At 31.3% G+C, this 19096-nt stretch overlaps 2 protein-coding genes across 2 annotated transcripts; both read right to left on the bottom strand.

Moving 5' to 3' along the window:
* Positions 1 to 2439: 2439 nt before the first annotated feature.
* LOC119682026 (probable ATP-dependent RNA helicase DDX43) lies at positions 2440 to 5658 on the bottom strand. Its single transcript, XM_038095359.1, has 8 exons — positions 5581 to 5658; positions 4518 to 4951; positions 4332 to 4445; positions 3743 to 4248; positions 3283 to 3673; positions 3077 to 3217; positions 2893 to 2993; positions 2440 to 2835 (listed from the first exon to the last, which is right to left on the bottom strand). Exons 2-8 carry the CDS (start codon positions 4932 to 4934, stop codon positions 2565 to 2567), a joined length of 1941 nt encoding a protein of 646 aa, XP_037951287.1. The 5' UTR covers positions 4935 to 4951; positions 5581 to 5658; the 3' UTR covers positions 2440 to 2564.
* A 7876-nt stretch (positions 5659 to 13534) lies between these two features.
* On the bottom strand, positions 13535 to 16835 carry LOC119682027 (probable ATP-dependent RNA helicase DDX43). Its single transcript, XM_038095360.1, has 8 exons — positions 16688 to 16835; positions 15599 to 16032; positions 15413 to 15526; positions 14824 to 15329; positions 14364 to 14754; positions 14158 to 14298; positions 13979 to 14079; positions 13535 to 13921 (listed from the first exon to the last, which is right to left on the bottom strand). The coding sequence occupies exons 2-8, from the start codon at positions 16013 to 16015 to the stop codon at positions 13654 to 13656; spliced, it is 1938 nt and encodes a 645-aa protein (XP_037951288.1). The 5' UTR covers positions 16016 to 16032; positions 16688 to 16835; the 3' UTR covers positions 13535 to 13653.
* Between the last annotated feature and the right edge of the window lie 2261 nt (positions 16836 to 19096).

Genomic DNA, 19096 nt, shown 5'->3' on the forward strand with positions numbered 1-19096 from the left:
TGTTTGGCAGCTGAAAATTTTTTGTGTGCGGAAATTGTTTTCTTTACTATTTTTTATATTTCATTTCAGTTTTAATGATTTATATTAATTAATGAATTATTTAATAATGTTTTGCAAATATAATTATTAACTTTAATTGCACATTTAGAACTTTTCTGCAGAGGAGCTACTTTTCCGCACACAAAACCTCTGAGAGGAAAATAACACAGTGTTACCGTATTGAAATTATTACAACTTAATAGCACCCGTAATAAAACGGCAATATTCAGGAGCGTATTCAGTATACGAAAGAGTATCAATTACAGTAAATATAAGTTGCAATTATATGCTTCTAATAAGCATTAATAGCATAGAACAATAAAACATATATATCATGCCAAACTCGCAACAGCGTCAAAAGGAAATATTGCTTTAACGTAACATAATGACAACGTGTTTTGTTGTAAACTACATAATATGGTATAAAAATTTTTTTGGACAATTCTATTTATATAATTTAAAAACATAAATGTATTTAGCTAAAAATTCCATAACTAAATAAGACTATATGTAAATAAGGACCACAACAGCTGATTTGACAGTTCAAGTGGCATGCTGTGATTGCAAATACGCCACGCAATTGTTGTTGCTTACAATGCAAAATGCAGTGCTCTGTCAGTGACAAATTTTCAATTTGCATGAAAATCAACAATTGCGGTAACGTGATTACAATCATAATATGACCTCAAACAATTAATTAGTTAATTGTATTTTAATTAAACAATTGATACCCTATGGTGCGTTAGTTTCCTAAGTTTTCAAATTTCGATAATGCTTACAATATTTAACAAACATTGAACACTAAAACATCTAAAATATATTCTGCTCAAATTATGCATACTAACGGACCTATTCTGTGCACTTGACAGATTTGTCAAATTCTTTAATAAAATTTTTGATTTTTATAAAGCAGAAAGCTTTTTGGTATTCTGGACACATCTTGACAAATTTCAAAGCTCAAGTACCTAATGCTTCTCACCACACTATGGTGTAAAGTGTTTTGTATAGAAAACTGTTCGTAATTGTTAGTAAAAAATGCTTGTAAAGAGCACATATTTTAAGTTGTCAAAAGCATTTTTCATGCAGTCAAATAACAACAAAAAATATGCTTGTAAAAATGCTTAAAAATAGCATATTTTTATAGTTGTCAACAGCATTTATAGTATTGACAACTAACAAGGAAAAGAGCTATTTATTTATGTCACAGAATACCAAAACCTTTACAGCAGTCAATTTTGACAAGTGTCAATGTTTGACAAGTTTATCAAGTGCACAGAATAGGTCCGTAAATAAAAACCATGGTTTTTCAAAAAATCAAAGAGAAGATTATTTATTTGAATTAAAAATAATGCAATTAGGCGCTAAAAAATAATAAATAATAATAATAATAAAACATCTTTCAAACATTCATCGATTGATTATCGTCATATATTTTATTTTTTAAATATTTATTAAAATTAGTAGCTAACGACTCATTATAAACAATTGGAAAGTTATTGCCAATAATTTATTTACAATTAATTTTTGTAACCACTCAAACCAAGTCAATTATTATTTTACACACATATATTTTTTTTTAAATAGGTATATCAGTTATATAATTATAATCAACATATAATTCCAAATATTACTTTAAATTATTTTTTTAAAACGTTTAGACAAGCATATGATGCTATATGAATATATTTGCCGTTTAAATTTTTCTACAATTGTGTAGTAATGATGAACAATAATGATGTTTTATTCGTTTCGAATTTCTTAACTTCATTTTAGAAAAACTCTTAAACATATATAACTTATTAAAGAATGAATTTTTGAAGCTTCAGCTTATAGAAGTAAATTTGGCATATGAAATGTAATCGATTTGCTTATCTTTGTTTAAAATATGTACCATTTATATTTGACTTTTCCTATTCGCCACATGTTTTTAAAAGAGTTGAATGCATTTTTTAAATCCAGATCAGGACTGCCCAGACTAAACGCCTTTGCGGTCTAATACAAATCACTATACAAATTGGACAGCCGCAGAAACAAAGTCCACATTTTGAAATCATTTAATACTGTTTTTCCTCCAAAAACGCAAAAATGCTTCTTATATCATAACTTTACCGATTAAAGAGTTACGTCTAAATAGCCACTATGGAGAAAAATTATAAATGTCATTTCAGAAGTATTCTTTCCATTCTTTCCATTTGAACTCCGTTTAAGTTTAACGTTATATATTAATTAACTTATTGTCAAATATATCATGTGCATCATTGTGTTATTTATTGCATATATATAGCATGAAGTATATATTGTCATACATATGTAAATAATATATAATATAGAGATTTTTTATTATTTGAATATCTAAATAATGATAAGATAATTATAAAATTTTATTATATATACATGGAATTATTGTGGTTTTATACAACCGCATAATTTTTATAAACATTTCAGCTTCTTTCTACTGAGAGTTTCTTTCTACATTATTTCCTATACATACCATCATGAAATTAAATGGGTATACAACATATTTATTAGAAACGGCGGCTAACTGTCTTTATATCACGGCTTAGTTTAATTAGATCTCTATGTTGTTTAAGTTTATAACGCTCAGCCATATCACGTAGCTCTTTGGGGACATCCTGTGCAGCTTCTTCTAAAATACGAATCAGTTCTGGCGTTACTGCCCAATCGGCACGGGAAATATAACTTATGGCAGTGCCAGTTCGCCCAGCGCGTCCAGTTCTACCAACACGATGAACATACTCCTCAATATTATGCGGAAAATCAAAATTAATAACATGACTAAATGAAAAACAATTAATACAACAAATTCGGTTTCAAATACTACTAAGCACTTACGTAATGTCCTCAATATCTAAACCTCTTGAAGCAACATCTGTCGCTATCAAAACCTGTATATCGCCTGACGCTATATCAGCCAGTGCTTGTTCTCGATCGGTCTAAAGACAATTTTTTTAAGTTTATAAGTTTATAAATTTTATGTTCTGAGACATTACTCTAATTAAGTTAATGCATTATGTACCTGATCACGAGAACCATGTATACATTGTGTGGACAGGCCTTTTAGAGATAAATCACTGGACAAATCGTCAGCACGAGCTCGCTTAGAACAAAAGATAATAACCTTATCGGTTGATTTAAGGTTTTTTAAAAATGCAAGGACCTGCAACAAGAATAAGTACATTGTTCTTCACAATTCTTCTTATTTAAGTTTTCAAATAATATTACCGTATTAAATTTGTCCGCATCCTCCAAGAGTTCTACATTTTGACTCACAGTATGAGTGGCAGTTAAATCAAGCGAACCAACACACACTTGAATAGGATTGTTCATATAACTTTCGGCCAATCTACCAACACTTGGTGGCCAGGTGGCACTAGTCATGACGGTCTGCCTGTCAGGACGTATCTCGAGTAGAATTTTTCGAATCTGTGGCTCGAAACCCATATCCAGCATACGATCCGCTTCGTCAAGTATTAAATATGTAACTGATGTAATGTCTATAACTTTAGCTTGAACCAAATCATTAAGACGTCCAGGAGTACAAATAACGCATTCAGCTCCTTCTTTGAAAACACTAATTTGGTCACGACGATTCCCACCACCATAAATGCATACACTGAATAAGAATTTCATAATTTTTTTCTTCATTCATTTTAAACTATGGTTTAACTATTTCCTAACTTACGCTTTTATTCCACGGAACGAGTACTTGTTAACTTCTTTTGCTATTTGTAATGCTAATTCTCGCGTTGGCGCTAAAATTAATATATTTGGACCATTACGTTTCTCACGTGGTGTAGTCTGTCCATCAGTATGAATCAAAGCAGGAAGCAGAAATGCTAAAGTTTTTCCAGTCCCTGTTTGGGCTATACCTATCATATCCTCGCCTCTCAATAATATAGGCCATGCTTGCTTCTGTATTGGTGATGGTTCATTAAAATTTTGTTTCTTTAACTCATCAAGGATATCAGGATAATCTTTGAAACAATGTTGAAATTTCCAAATTGGTTTCGGTATATCAGGACACATTTGATCTTCATTTGTCACCAAACGGGAAACACTTATATTATTGTTTAAATAACGCATTTCATTCACTTCTTCTTCTGTCTTAATAGCGACTTCCTCTACTTCTTCATAAAAATTTTTTCTCAAGTCTGGCAGATGCGCCCAGTGTAACCTACGATGTTCTTCCTGTAATCAAAAATGCCTCATGTGAGCAAAATAAATATGGTAAATCGATAACTTAATATGTAGATTTTAAAAATTTTTCTTACAACTTTTCTATTCAAAGTTTCCCAATCGATAGGCTGCAATACTACATGGTTTTCGGCGCCACCATTATATACATTTTTCGTAGGCGCATTTAATCTAATTCCACCACTTTCTCCCTAAATTAATTTTGTTATGAGATATTATATTAATATATATCCATATTCTCATTCTTTTTAATTTATACTTACAGATTTTGGAGCTGCAACCTGAATATTGTCATTTTCGGAAGAAGCATTAAAACGATTCATTGTATTTTCTTTTAATACAACTTTGGGATTGTGCGAGACTTCGTGATTTGGAAATGAAAAATTTCTATTTTCTTGACCAGACATAATATCACGAATATATTTGACTGCATCGTCAACATTTTTTCTATTACGACCCTTGACAGAAATTTCCTTGGTGTCATTGTTTATATGTATATAAACGTTGAAGTTTGTTCTAATTTCTTTAATTTTACAACCGCCACGACCAATTATGGCACCAATGTAAGCAGGGTCTGCAGGAAATTTCTCCATAAAATCATCAAAATGATTTAAGTTTGAGTTTAAAACTCCACACTCGTTCCTTTCAGATTGAGTTGCACCAGTTCCAAAAGTATCCATTTTGAAGTAAGCAAAATCTAAATAAAGGAATACCTGATTATTCCGTTTTCTATAAAACGAACCAAATTTCAAACATTCAAATCACGACCGCTTTTACGAACTCCTCAATCATAACATATGAAACGGTATTTAAAATTGACTATTAAAATTAAAAATATGTTTTTTAACATTGATTATTAGGGAATAAAGCAATTGCACTCTTATGTTTAAAGTATGTCGAAAATAATACTGCCGCCGCCTTCTTAAGTCTCATCACGCAATGATTCTTATATAAATATTTCAAATGGAGATTTTTTTTGCAAATACGTCACATAACCTTAAATATATGTGAATTGCAGTGATTTTTTTTTATAGTTAATTTTTGTTTTTTAATTATAGTTTTAAAATTCTTTAAATAAAGAAACAATGATTTCTTTAAAACTTTTTGTTTAATATGTGCATTATATTTGCAGTTATTTCTTGGAACAAGCAAAATTGGCGGCTGTTTCAAGTTCTTGTCGGTTGCGAAAACAAATCAAAAATTCTTAATACTATAAAATATTTTTAACAAGTTCCAGAATTAATTGAAAAAAGTTGAACATATATTCGAACTGAAGTCATGAAACACGTATCACGAATCACGAATTTTTTGGAGGAAGATACATACCAGCCTTAAAACCAAATCCAATTGAAAAGCACAAGCCGCTAAAAAACGATCCGACCACCGACTCGTCTCTTGCAAAAGTAACTAATGAAAAAGAAAACTTGTGTTGTTCTTTCAAAATTAATATAAATACATTTGGCAGCCCATTCACAGATTACTCGATGTAACTATATTTATTTGGCTTATGCTCTATAGTACATTTACACTAACGAAAATGATTTATCATTCGAAGAGCTTTCATATAAATAAGATGATTTACAATAAATCAGCTCATTTTAGACCAAACATGTTGAACGCAACCCTTAAAAATAAATTTCCTACAGGGGAAATGACCAAAATTTGAAGTATGTGTCATATATTTTTAAATATGAAATGTAAACAAACAACAGCTGAGCTGTAAACAAGTGAACTAACAAAATAAGCATTAAATAAAATCTGTTTTTATTAATTGAATATGAAATTGATATATAAAATGTATATATGTAAATGATTTAATATATCAGTCATATATTTAATTTTTTAGTATGATATATTATTAAGTAAAGTTAGTTTATTTTTAAATGTAAATTAAAATTTTTTGTATTCAAAAATTACATTTGCAATAGATATTTAAATAATTGATTTTAGATTTAATTAAATCAAATATTATTTTCAGGCACAAAAAATGAAGAGAAGCAGACACGCGTGGTCGAAAAGTACAGGGAGGCACTTTTTGGAATTATGAGAGGAAAGACATATATATTTGCAATGAGATATCCACGAAACTTCAGAATAGGGGTTTCACTTCGTTAAAAGTGTAAACGAAGGTCCACAACTTTACACAAAGGTTTAGGTAAATATTTAATAATAATAATACATTAAAACTGTTTTGTTTTTTATTATGTTACTTACTTTCATATACCATAATAAAAAAGATTTCAATGTAATTTTGTTAATATTGATTATTCTTAATCAGAAAAGAACAGTGTGTTGGAGTTTCTATATATACTTCTATATATTAAAGAGATTTCTAGACAATTTGCTCATACATAACACTACAAAATTAGTGTTTGAAAGTATTGTAGGTGAGTTTTCACAAATTTGTTTAAGTTCTTCAAAATAATGAATGTGTTTATTAATTAGATTAGGGCCCATCATCAAATGCTGCATCGTTGCTGTCACCATGATCATTTCTACGTCCATCGGTAGTTCCAATATCCACGTCTGAAGATTCTGAAACACCTGCAAAAAAAAGACAATTTAAATGACACCTTTTTAAAAATTTCAGAATCGGATGTATGTAAAGAATCATCACATCGAGCTGCAAGGTATTTGAATTTAATGGAAGAAAGCAATGTTACTTCGTCGTATATTGCGTCATCAATGGAAAAAGGCTTTTTATATAGAGTTTTTCACACTTCCTGACAAAATAGTTTCAGTCAAATGCACACGGTTGACTGCCAACGCCAAACCGATTTACTAAGCGAGCCAAGGCAATACAACCCAATGGCAATTCTCTTTTCTAAAGAAATGGAAATCCGAAAGGTTGTATCTTTTATTCTGTAGTCCTTTCAACAATTCACATAGATCCTTAATACATTCCAAACTCATACGAATATTTTCTTTGAAAAAATTTGGACCATTGTTTTGGCAATCCACTTCCCAGAATTTCTTTGTTCTTTTCTGAAAAAAGAAATGTTACTACTTTCATCGTTGCTCATGCTGGTAACTTTGGTCGTATTTATATCTGGGAATCTTGAACGCTCTTCTCTCCCGTCATATACTTCGTAATGCGTGATGGGAGTGTGTTTTAGCTTGACCGACCATTCATTCGCGTTAAGATTGGGTACGTGGCCAATATTATTGATTACACTTGTTGTGGTACCCCCTATATACACATTTGGAGATAGTTCCGTTTTTTTCAGCAATATCTCTCCCATACGGAAGTTAACCTTTGCCGGGACTATTTTACCCGATCTGACCGGTATCGAAATAGTGCCAGCTATACAAATTTGCTCACTATCTTCTCCTATAATTAGGGGTATTTGTGACTATTCACCCCATTTATAAAGCTAACTTTTTTGTTTTTGGTGTCCAAAATGGCCCTGTTCCACAATCCGTCCCTTCCTATTAGTTCTTCTGCGGGGATATCCGTTCCTTCCGGGACGACGTGCATCAAAAATTGTAAATGAGGCATAGCTTATGCTCTATTCTGACCTTGCCTGACCTTCGCATAAGTCTTTCGACTCGTTCTAGCTTTTAAGCTTACCTTTAAAGCCCCTAGGACTCTTCCATATTAAACGAACACCACGGAAAAGAGCCATATAATCATAGTATTGATAAATTTAACTAATTTCCCAATTATGCGTTTCCTCTAGATTGATTGTGTATTCCTTTCCAACTCCTCCTCTTCCTCATGCTGTAATATGACCAATTTCTCTTGAAACTATACTTATTTGTTTACTTTCTCTTTTTCTGGGTTTATAATGCATTGTATACTCGCACCTTGAGAAATTATTGTGAAAACCTTATTGACCGTTGGTGATACCCCTAACGGTCAATACTCCACTACCCATATTAGAACCCCGAAACTGAGGTCTTGACGGTGGGTTTGCTGCGTTTCTATGATTAACATATTTCCCTCGGCGCTGGCTACTACCTGATACCGGATATTCGCGGAATCTTCTTTGAGAAAATCTGAGCTGACAATCTTTTCTCCCAAAACATTGCTCGTCTTGTAGTTCCCTTTTACCCTACAGTAAGGATTATCCTCGTGACCGTTTATTTTACACGTTTTACAGAAAATATTGCGCAACCTCTTAAAGCAGTTTTCCTCTCTGTGTCCTAATTTATCGCAGAAGTTACAAATTAATCTGCCTTGGTTGTTAGGCCTTCTAGCGGAACCTGATGTTTCTCCCTTGGTACATGCCGGTCCAACCTAATGTTCATAAGTGCCACATTTGGTGTAATATGAAGTAATATGACGCTAGCGACACTCATCTCTAACGTGACCTGCTCTTCGACAAAAGGTGCATTCCACCTCCTTCGTGGCTCCTTTAGGTTCTTCGCTTTTGTTCAGGGAATAATTAATATAATCCCGCTTCTAGTTCTGCTGTGCTATCCTGGGTATCCAGATCATGGTATATCAGTGACTCTTTGGTTCTCTCGCTTTTCAGTCTTCTTATGAAGCTTCTTGAAGCCACCGCTTTCAGATCATTTGTAAGACCGCTACGGTCATTTTTTTCCCAGCTTCTACTGATGATATCCATGCCGTCCAGTAACAAACTTTCCACATTACTGCCAAATACGATCGTGTTTTCCGACGGGCCCTGCGTTATGTTCATCAATCCCTCTCGAATCTGCTAAAGAGTGGTCTTCCTGTAAAAATTCCTCTTTACAAAGTCATATAGCTCGTCCACAGTTCCGAACTTCTTGCCGCCCATTCTACTATATGCTATCCCTCTCAATTTTTGTTTTATGCATCGTATAATACAATGAATATTCGATGAATTTGCTGCACCTCCCCATTCCTGCTCGAAAAGTTTGGATCCTTCTTCAAAGCTCTCACCTTCTGCTGTTATATCCTGCCCTTCACCTCCTGTGAAAAGTGGTCATATATTATTAACAGAGTTCATTATGGCAGTTACCTTTGCCATATTGGAAACTGTTTGTTCAGCTCTTTTCACTTTGTGTGTTACTCCAGTAAGCGCTACTGGCAGTTGCGAACCGTCCGCGCTTGGTGTTGCAAGTTTATTGAACGTATCTAATTTTCTTCTTGTGTTTTCCAGCTGCACTTTTAGTGTTTCATTGATGTGATCCTTTTCTATCAATTTACCGTTTTCCGTTAGTTGTTCCGAAATTTCCTTCTCTGTTTTACCTCTACTTCTAAAGCTCTGGATAAGGCGTTCGTTCTTTTCTTGTGCTGTTACTAATAGTTCAGTCAATTCCTCTTGCTCCCTTCTAAACTTTGTACACTTGAGTTCCAACCCCCGCTTCCTAGCTTCCCTAGCTTCCTGCAGCTGCGCTTGTTTCTGCTGCTGTTCTTCAGATTTTAAATCCTCCACTTGCTCTATCAAATCCAGCAGATAAGTTATCTCTGCTAATTGCAAGAATCGTCTCGATTTAATATTATCTTTGTGGAATTTATTTTTTTTTTTAAATAAAAATAAAGTTTTTATTAGGAGTCCACACAAATACTAAATTCCCACGTTGCGAATTTTGGTGGGATGTGAATTCAGGAAAAGAAATAATACCACCGGTAACCACTATTAATAACATTCCAATAAATTTTGCCTCTGAAATATTACTGAATTGGTAATAAGAAAGACGACCCAACAAAAATAAGAAGTGTGTAGAAAACCAAAGTTAGTAAATGAATTTTGAAACCCTTAAATAAACTTTCATATTTGCATGATATGGTACTCGCCAGATATCACACCCGTTACCTAAAACTTTATCAGCTTGTGAATCCAGTATTGCACGGCTGTCGTACCAAGCTATACTTTGTTAGAAGGCACGTGCAACCGATAACACTGAAACGGAAGAATGGAGCGCTGACAGCCTTCACCTGATTAACAATAAAACTTTAAATCATAAATTAGTTGAAGTTTGGATATTGTTGTTATATCAACAATTTAGTACATAAGGAAAAACTAACTAAAAAAAAATCTGATTGGAACCAATACTCAATCTATTATTGAGTTAAAAAACGTGAAGACATCTCTTACTTTATTTATGAAACAGAAAGAAAATCAATTAATTAAATTAATTAAATTAAAGGTAGAGATAAAGAAAAAAAAAATGTAAAAAGAGGAAAATTTATTAATATTTATAAAATTCAAGTACAAACATTATTATGTATAAATACCAAAGAAAAATTTTAAATGTGTATATTATATTAATCTAATGTTAATATATATATATATAGATATATACCTTTCAACAATGTAACTGTCCGCAATACAATTTGGTAAATTTAATTATTTTTGCGTTAAATCTTTTGTGTAAGGATTTTATGGTGTAAGTCATGTTTTTATACTTGACATTTTAATTATATTATATTTAATCCTTTTATTCCTAGGTGGAACAGAGCGCCGTAAAAGGGAGCCGTTGGTTATTATTTCTTTCGGTTTCAGTCATCGTGTAGATTCAGAGGTACGTGTGATTAACCCATGCATCCTATACTGGTACTGGGGCTGCCAGTTAAGGCCACCAGTCTGATCTTCAGACTCAAGAGTCCTAGAAAACGGCTGGCTTCTGGGCGAAGATTGAAGATTCTGTATCTTACCTACATCCCGGGACGTCAAGGAGAAAAAAGACCATCCGGGTCGCCAACCCTTGTGGATTGCTCTTAGTTTCAGATGTTCCCCATTGACCTTACCAGCAAGGGAGTAGCTACACTGCCGTCGGCATCGCTTTCAGGATCATTGCACCCTACTAAGCCTTCTCGCCACACAGGGCCACAATCCCCGAGGAAGTGACATTTTAATTACTATTAATTAAACTTTTTTAAGAGAAATTTTTATTTTTATTTTAATTGTTATACAATAATTTTAAAAAAACATATTTTACTAAGTTTATATAATTTATTATTAGTCATATCAATTATTTTGATATTATTTTGATATCAATTATTTTAACTATGTCAATCTTTTGTAATTTTTAAATTCAATTAGACTGCATATTAAGCTTGTAATTTAAATAAATCTTTTCTTTCAAAAAAAAAACAAGGTGAATAAATAATACCCGAGTATGCAAATGCAACATTAAAAAAATTAACCCCAAAATTTTTTATATTTTTTTTAAACAAAGTCTAATGCAGTGGGTAAAATACATAATATAACAAAACAAAAACTGCAGACGCGAAACTCAGTCACTCACATCTCATTTGTATATATATATATATATATATATATATATAACAAAAAAACTATAATATTAAGTCACCAAAATCAGCAATTATGAAAACGGCCACCAACAATAACAACAATGTAACAATGTAACAGTAACTAATATGAAAACACTGCATGCTTGCATTTGCATACAGCCACTGTTCATTGCCAATACTTATATATACAAAAAGTAAACACAAACAAAAATTTTGCTTGCTACCCCCGTTTGGGCACGTGAAATAAACGACGTTATTCAATTCTTTCAAATGCTTAAAAAAAATAATGAATCTTGCTTACTCTTGTAAATAGCAAAATTGTCCAAGAAAAGAAAATAAAAGGCCAATCATCTATAAGATAATTTAATATTTAAACTGTTAAAACAAAATAAATAAAAAAATATTGGGTGCTACGCTAGAAGTTACCCCAAAAAAAACCAATATATGTACATATAAATTAAAAAAAGCTTTTTATTTAATATACAATTACTTGAAATTAACTTCAAATAAACTCAACTTCAATTAAGATACATTTAATATTTTATATAAAAATGAACAATCGCATCATGACACAAACAAAACCCTGCTTAGATAAATATTCAAAAGTATACAACCACAAATAATAAAAATAGACGGTATAAGTAAAAAGAAAAATAAAATTTTTCACAATCCACTTACCAGAATCCTAACGGCTACGCCAAAACGTATATCGTCAAAATGTATATGTTGCTACATCGTTTTGAAGAGCTAGTCAATTCACTTTGAAATTCTGTTAATTAGCAACCGACATGGAAATAATAAATCATACAAACGGATGAAATATTACCGACCTCTCTCAAAGGTGAAGATGTCTTTAAGCTCCGCAATCCAATAATTCTAACGGATATGCCATTTCAATTCAAAAGATTGCAATTCACAATTCTATTGGCGTCTGCAATCACCATCTAAAGCGAGCTTAGTTCAATATTTAGGATACTGTGGTTCAACTCTCAACACAGATAATCTTCCACATGAACAACTATATGTTACTTGTTCTATAGTCCACAAATCGAACAATATATATCTACACTCGCAATGGAATAATAAAATAAAATTATTGATAAAATTTATCAATATTTGGAAAGCGTGCTTTCTCATTTCTTTCTTTTCCATTTAATCAAACAGCCATGTAAACGCGTATAGCTGCTTTTATTAAATATTATATGTATACAACTTTAACAAATTTTATTAAATTAAATGACGTTTATTATTTAAATATATTAAATTAAAGATTTATTTCAAATGACATCGATAACGATCCTCGCCATCGCTATGTTGACATTGTTTATAATTTTATGAACTGATCAGATGAATTGATTTCTTAGGAGGTCTTATCTATGGCTTAGTGAGAAATGATCATTCGAAGTGATAGTAAAGATTTCAAGTTAGTATAATGGCATTCATTGGCTTGACTTGACCTTGACTTGACCTTGACTTGACCTTGACCTGACCTCAGTACTATACTTGAGCAGTGATCAATTGTCTATCAATTGTCTGTTTAAAATAACATTCAAATTAAAAATGTATAATGTGAAAAAAATATATATTTTATATTAAGTTCATTTTATACCACATCCAATACATTTATGAATCCTATTAAAACCGAATCCTATTAAAATTCATTTTAAATGAAACAACTAGAAAACTTACTAATACAGAAATTTAATCAACTTTATCAGCCTCTGATTAAAAATCGTATATAGCGATTACAATATTTAACTCACATCGTTGCCTGTACAAATAATTAATCTCCATCTTAAAAAAATTTCAAATAAAATATCTTATTTTCAGGAAAAAGTTGAAACTTTTACAAACGAAAAAGTAAGAACACAATAGAATCATCATAAAGTTGTAATTGATTAAATTTATTAAATTAACAAAGTTCACTGTATAAAAAACATATTTTAAATATTTCTTATTTAAAAATTTATTCTAAAATGTAATTTTGTATTTCAATTTAAATAATACACATTTTTAATTAATTTTATTTTAGATTTTTCTTATTGTACATTATTATACTAATAACATTAGAAATAGTTTATTAATTAATTTTCAATATTTTAACGATCAACACTTTTTTAAGTAAAACACTGATCGGTTCGAATCAAACAGGGTTATTCACGATCTTGTTTATCGAATAATACCCCTACCATATATTAAAAAAATATCATTTAGTAACGGCGATTAAAACCACCACCCCTTTTAAAATCTGTTCCACGTCTTTCTTTCATCTTGTCAAAACGATTGGACATTCTGTATAGTTCTTCTGGAGCTGCTTGACCAGCTTCTTCTAAAATACGAATGAGATCCTTTGCAACACCCCAATCCGAGCGTGTTATATAACTTATGGCAGTGCCAGTTCGCCCAGCGCGTCCAGTTCTACCAACACGATGAACATACTCCTCAATATTACGCGGAAAGTCAAAATTAATAACATGACTAAATGAAAAACAATTAATACAACAAATTCGGTTTCAAATACTACTAAGCACTTACGTAATATCCTCAATATCTAAACCTCTTGAAGCAACATCTGTCGCTATCAAAACCTGTATATCACCTGACGCTATATCAGCCAGTGCTTGTTCTCGATCGGTCTAAAGACAATTTTTTTTAAGTTTATAAGAATTTTATATTCTGAGACATTACTCTAATTAAGTTAATGCATTATGTACCTGATCACGAGAACCATGTATACATTGTGTTGACAGGCCTTTTAGAGATAAATCACTGGACAAATCGTCAGCACGAGCTCGCTTAGAACAGAAGATAATAACCTTATCGGTTGATTTAAGGTTTTTTAAAAATGCAAGGACCTGCAACAAGAATAAATACATTGTTCTTCATAATTCTTCTTATTTAAGTTTTCAAATAATATTACCGTATTAAATTTGTCCGCATCCTCCAAGAGTTCTACATTTTGACTCACAGTATGAGTGGCAGTTAAATCAAGCGAACCAACACACACTTGAATAGGATTGTTCATATAACTTTCGGCCAATCTACCAACACTTGGTGGCCAGGTGGCACTAGTCATGACGGTCTGCCTGTCAGGACGTATGTCGAGTAGAATTTTTCGGATCTGTGGCTCGAAACCCATATCCAGCATACGATCCGCTTCGTCTAGTATTAAATATGTAACTGATGTAATGTCTATAACTTTAGCTTGAACCAAATCATTAAGACGTCCAGGAGTACAAATAACGCATTCAGCTCCTTCTTTGAAAACACTAATTTGGTCACGACGATTCCCACCACCATAAATGCATACACTGAATAAGAATTTCATAATTTTTTTCTTCATTCATTTTAAACTATGGTTTAACTATTTCCTAACTTACGCTTTTATTCCACGGAACGAGTACTTGTTAACTTCTTTTGCTATTTGTAATGCTAATTCTCGCGTTGGCGCTAAAATTAATATATTTGGACCATTACGTTTCTCACGTGGTGTAGTCTGTCCATCAGTATGAATCAAAGCAGGAAGCAGAAATGCTAAAGTTTTTCCAGTCCCTGTTTGGGCTATACCTATCATATCCTCGCCTCTCAATAATATAGGCCATGCTTGCTTCTGTATTGGTGATGGTTCATTAAAATTTTGTTTCTTTAACTCATCAAGGATATCAGGATAATCTTTGAAACAATGTTGAAATTTCCAAATTGGTTTCGGTATATCAGGACACATTTGATCTTCATTTGTCACCAAACGGGAAACACTTATATTATTGTTTAAATAACGCATTTCATTCACTTCTTCTTCTGTCTTAATAGCGACTTCCTCTACTTCTTCATAAAAATTTTTTCTCAAGTCTGGCAGATGCGCCCAGTGTAACCTACGATGTTCTTCCTGTAATCAAAAATGCCTCATGTGAGCAAAATAAATATGGTAAATCGATAACTTAATATGTAGATTTTAAAAATTTTTCTTACAACTTTTCTATTCAAAGTTTCCCAATCGATAGGCTGCAATACTACATGGTTTTCGGCGCCACCATTATATACATTTTTCGTAGGCGCATTTAATCTAATTCCACCACTTTCTCCCTAAATTAATTTTGTTATGAGATATTATATTAATATATATCCATATTCTCATTCTTTTTAATTTATACTTACAGATTTTGGAGCTGCAACCTGAATATTGTCATTTTCGGAAGAAGCATTAAAACGATTCATTGTATTTTCTTTTAATACAACTTTGGGATTGTGCGAGACTTCGTGATTTGGAAATGAAAAATTTCTATTTTCTTGACCAGACATAATATCACGAATATATTTGACTGCATCGTCAACATTTTTTCTATTACGACCCTTGACAGAAATTTCCTTGGTGTCATTGTTTATATGTATATAAACGTTGAAGTTTGTTCTAATTTCTTTAATTTTACAACCGCCACGACCAATTATGGCACCAATGTAAGCAGGGTCTGCAGGAAATTTCTCCATAAAATCATCAAAATGATTTAAGTTTGAGTTTAAAACTCCACACTCGTTCCTTTCAGATTGAGTTGCACCAGTTCCAAAAGTATCCATTTTGAAGTAAGCAAAATCTAAATAAAGGAATACCTGATTATTCCGTTTTCTATAAAACGAACCAAATTTCAAACATTCAAATCGCGACCGCTTTTACGAACTCCTCAATCATAAGATATGAAACGGTATTTAAAATTGACTATTAGAATTAAAAATATGTTTAACATTGATTATTAGGGAATAAAGCAATTGCACTCTTATGTTTAAAGTATGTCGAAAATAATACTGCCGCCGCCTTCTTAAGTCTCATCACGCAATGATTCTTATATAAATATTTCAAATGGAGATTTTTTTTGCAAATACGTCACATAACCTTAAATATATGTGAATTGCAGTGATTTTTTTTTTATAGTTAATTTTTGTTTTTTAATTATAGTTTTAAAATTCTTTAAATAAAGAAACAATGATTTCTTTAAAACTTTTTGTTTAATATGTGCATTATATTTGCAGTTATTTCTTGGAACAAGCAAAATTGGCGGCTGTTTCAAGTTCTTGTCGGTTGCGAAAACAAATCAAAAATTCTTAATACTATAAAATATTTTTAACAAGTTCCAGAATTAATTGAAAAAAGTTGAACATATATTCGAACTGAAGTCATGAAACACGTATCAAGTATCACGAATCACGAATCATGAATCACGAAACACGAATTTTTTGGAGGAAGATACATACCAGCCTTAAAACCAAATCCAATTGAAAAAACACAAGCCGCTAAAAAAACGATCCGACCACCGACTCGTCTCTTGCAAAAGTAACCAATGAACAAGAAAACTTGTGTCGTTCTTTCAAAATTAATATAAATACATTTGGCAGCCCATACTCAAATTTGCGTGATGTAACTATATTAATTTGGTTTAGACTTTTTGGACACAAATGAATTTCACAAGGGGATAAATCGGATTAGCACACTATTTAATAGGTAAGCCCACATACTATTTTCATACTACATGTGTTAAATTATAAAAGTTTACAAAGTTCTGACATATTCATATCAAATTCATATAATCATATCAAATTCAATTCATAAAATTACGGTTACATTGATAAGAACAATGTACCGATTAGCATTCTGAGAAGAGCGTCTCAGAAGAACCTATACACTAATAACTCGATTAACAGCTACTTCGTACAACAGTAACCTCGATTAACGACCCAGCCGTATTTCTGATCGTGTTTAGCTTAACAGTGAAGAAAACGACAAACATGTCTTTTATAATGCAAGTAAGAGCTGGTTTGAGAATCAATATACCATAAAACTTTCTGCAAAAGGTACAACATTAAAAATGTCATACTAATGTCAAACAGAGATCAGTCGTGGAAAAAAACAAAAATGTGATCTCTTAAGAAATTTTGGAAGCACTTACGTCTGGAATACGTCGTCAAAACCCTGTGCCTGTACCTTATACCAACGTAAATGAAAAATCTGCTAAATTTGCGGAGAAAGAGGCAACTAGAGATCTCAAAATTAAAGATCTATTTCGTCAGAGTAGCTCGGATTGTTTTTGAGTTCATTATATTAATAATTATGTTAATGATTTTTTATATATTTTGTGCAATAGGCGGTGATTTATTCAAAATATATCGTTTGGTTTTCCCTTTTGTGTCTATTGATTTATCAATGGCCAATCTTTTGTCGCGAGTGTTATAAAATATTGAAAAATAATTTCATTCTAAAATGATAATGATAAATGCTACATCATTTTGAAGAGCTACTCAATTCACTTTGAAATTCTGTTAATTAGCAACCGACATGTAAATAAGAAATCATACAAACGGATTAAATATCAAACAGAATTTTTTAATTCACTCTAACCGTAATCGACTCTACCCCATTTACTGTGATTGAAAATCGTAGTATCAATTATCATATATCACAATATTATATTAATCATACAAATATTAGAGATCTCTCTCAAAGGTAAAGATGCCTTTAAGCTCCGCAATCCAATAATTCTAACGGATATGCCATTTCAATTCAAAAGATTGCAATTCACAATTCTATTGGCGTCTGCAATCACCATCTAAAGCGAGCTTAGTTCAATATTTAGGATACTGTGGTTCAACTCTCAACACAGATAATCTTCCACATGAACAACTATATGTTACTTGTTCTATAGTCCACAAATCGAACAATATATATCTACACTCGCAATGGAATAATAAAATAAAATTATTGATAAAATTTATCAATATTTGGAAAGCGTGCTTTCTAATTTCTTTCTTTTCCATTTAATCAGACAGTCATGTTAACACGTATCTGCGTATAGCTGCTTTTATTAAATATTATATGTATACAACTTTAACAAATTTTATTAAATTAAATGACGTTTATTATTTAAATTAATTAAATTAAAGATTTATTTCAAATGACATCGATAACGATCTTCGCTGATCAGATGAATTGATTTCTTAGGAGGTCTTATCTATGGCTTAGTGAGAAATGATCATTCGAAGTGATAGTAAAGATTTCAAGTTAGTATAATGGCATTCATTGGCTTGACTTGACCTTGACTTGACTACAGTACTATACTTGAGCAGTGATCAATTGTCTATCAATTGTCTGTTTAAAATAACATTCAAATTAAATATGTATAATGTGAAAAAAATATATATTTTATATTAAGTTCATTTTATACCTCATCCAATACATTTATGAATCCTATTAAAACTGAATCCTATTAAAATTCATTTTAAATGAAACAACTAGAAAACTTACTAATACAGAAATTTAATCAACTTTATCAGCCTCTGATTAAAAATCGTATATAGCGATTACAATATTTAACTCACATCGTTGCCTGTACAAATAATTAATCTCCATCTTAAAAAAATTTCAAATAAAATATCTTATTTTCAGGAAAAAGTTGAAACTTTTACAAACGAAAAAGTAAGAACACAATAGAATCATCATAAAGTTGTAATTGATTAAATTTATTAAATTAACAAAGTTCACTGTATAAAAAACATATTTTAAATATTTCTTATTTAAAACCTTATTCTAAAATGTAATTTTGTATTTCAATTTAAATAATACACATTTTTAATTAATTTTATTTTAGATTTTTCTTATTGTACATTACT

Source organism: Teleopsis dalmanni, chromosome 2 (assembly GCF_002237135.1).
Source record: "Teleopsis dalmanni isolate 2A chromosome 2, ASM223713v2, whole genome shotgun sequence".
In the NCBI taxonomy this organism is placed as follows: domain Eukaryota; kingdom Metazoa; phylum Arthropoda; class Insecta; order Diptera; family Diopsidae; genus Teleopsis; species Teleopsis dalmanni.

Excerpts from the sequence above, each read along its gene's own strand:
- LOC119682026 (XM_038095359.1), bottom strand. The coding sequence starts at position 4,934 with ATGGATACTTTTGGAACTGGTGCAACTCAATCTGAAAGGAACGAGTGT. Across the intron at positions 3,674-3,742 it reads TCGTTCCGTGGAATAAAAGC|TGTATGCATTTATGGTGGTG; the intron begins GTAAGTTAGGAA and ends ATTCTTATTCAG. Across the intron at positions 3,218-3,282 it reads ATGCGGACAAATTTAATACG|GTCCTTGCATTTTTAAAAAA; the intron begins GTAATATTATTT and ends TTCTTGTTGCAG.
- LOC119682027 (XM_038095360.1), bottom strand. The coding sequence starts at position 16,015 with ATGGATACTTTTGGAACTGGTGCAACTCAATCTGAAAGGAACGAGTGT. Across the intron at positions 14,755-14,823 it reads TCGTTCCGTGGAATAAAAGC|TGTATGCATTTATGGTGGTG; the intron begins GTAAGTTAGGAA and ends ATTCTTATTCAG. Across the intron at positions 14,080-14,157 it reads TACATGGTTCTCGTGATCAG|ACCGATCGAGAACAAGCACT; the intron begins GTACATAATGCA and ends AATTGTCTTTAG.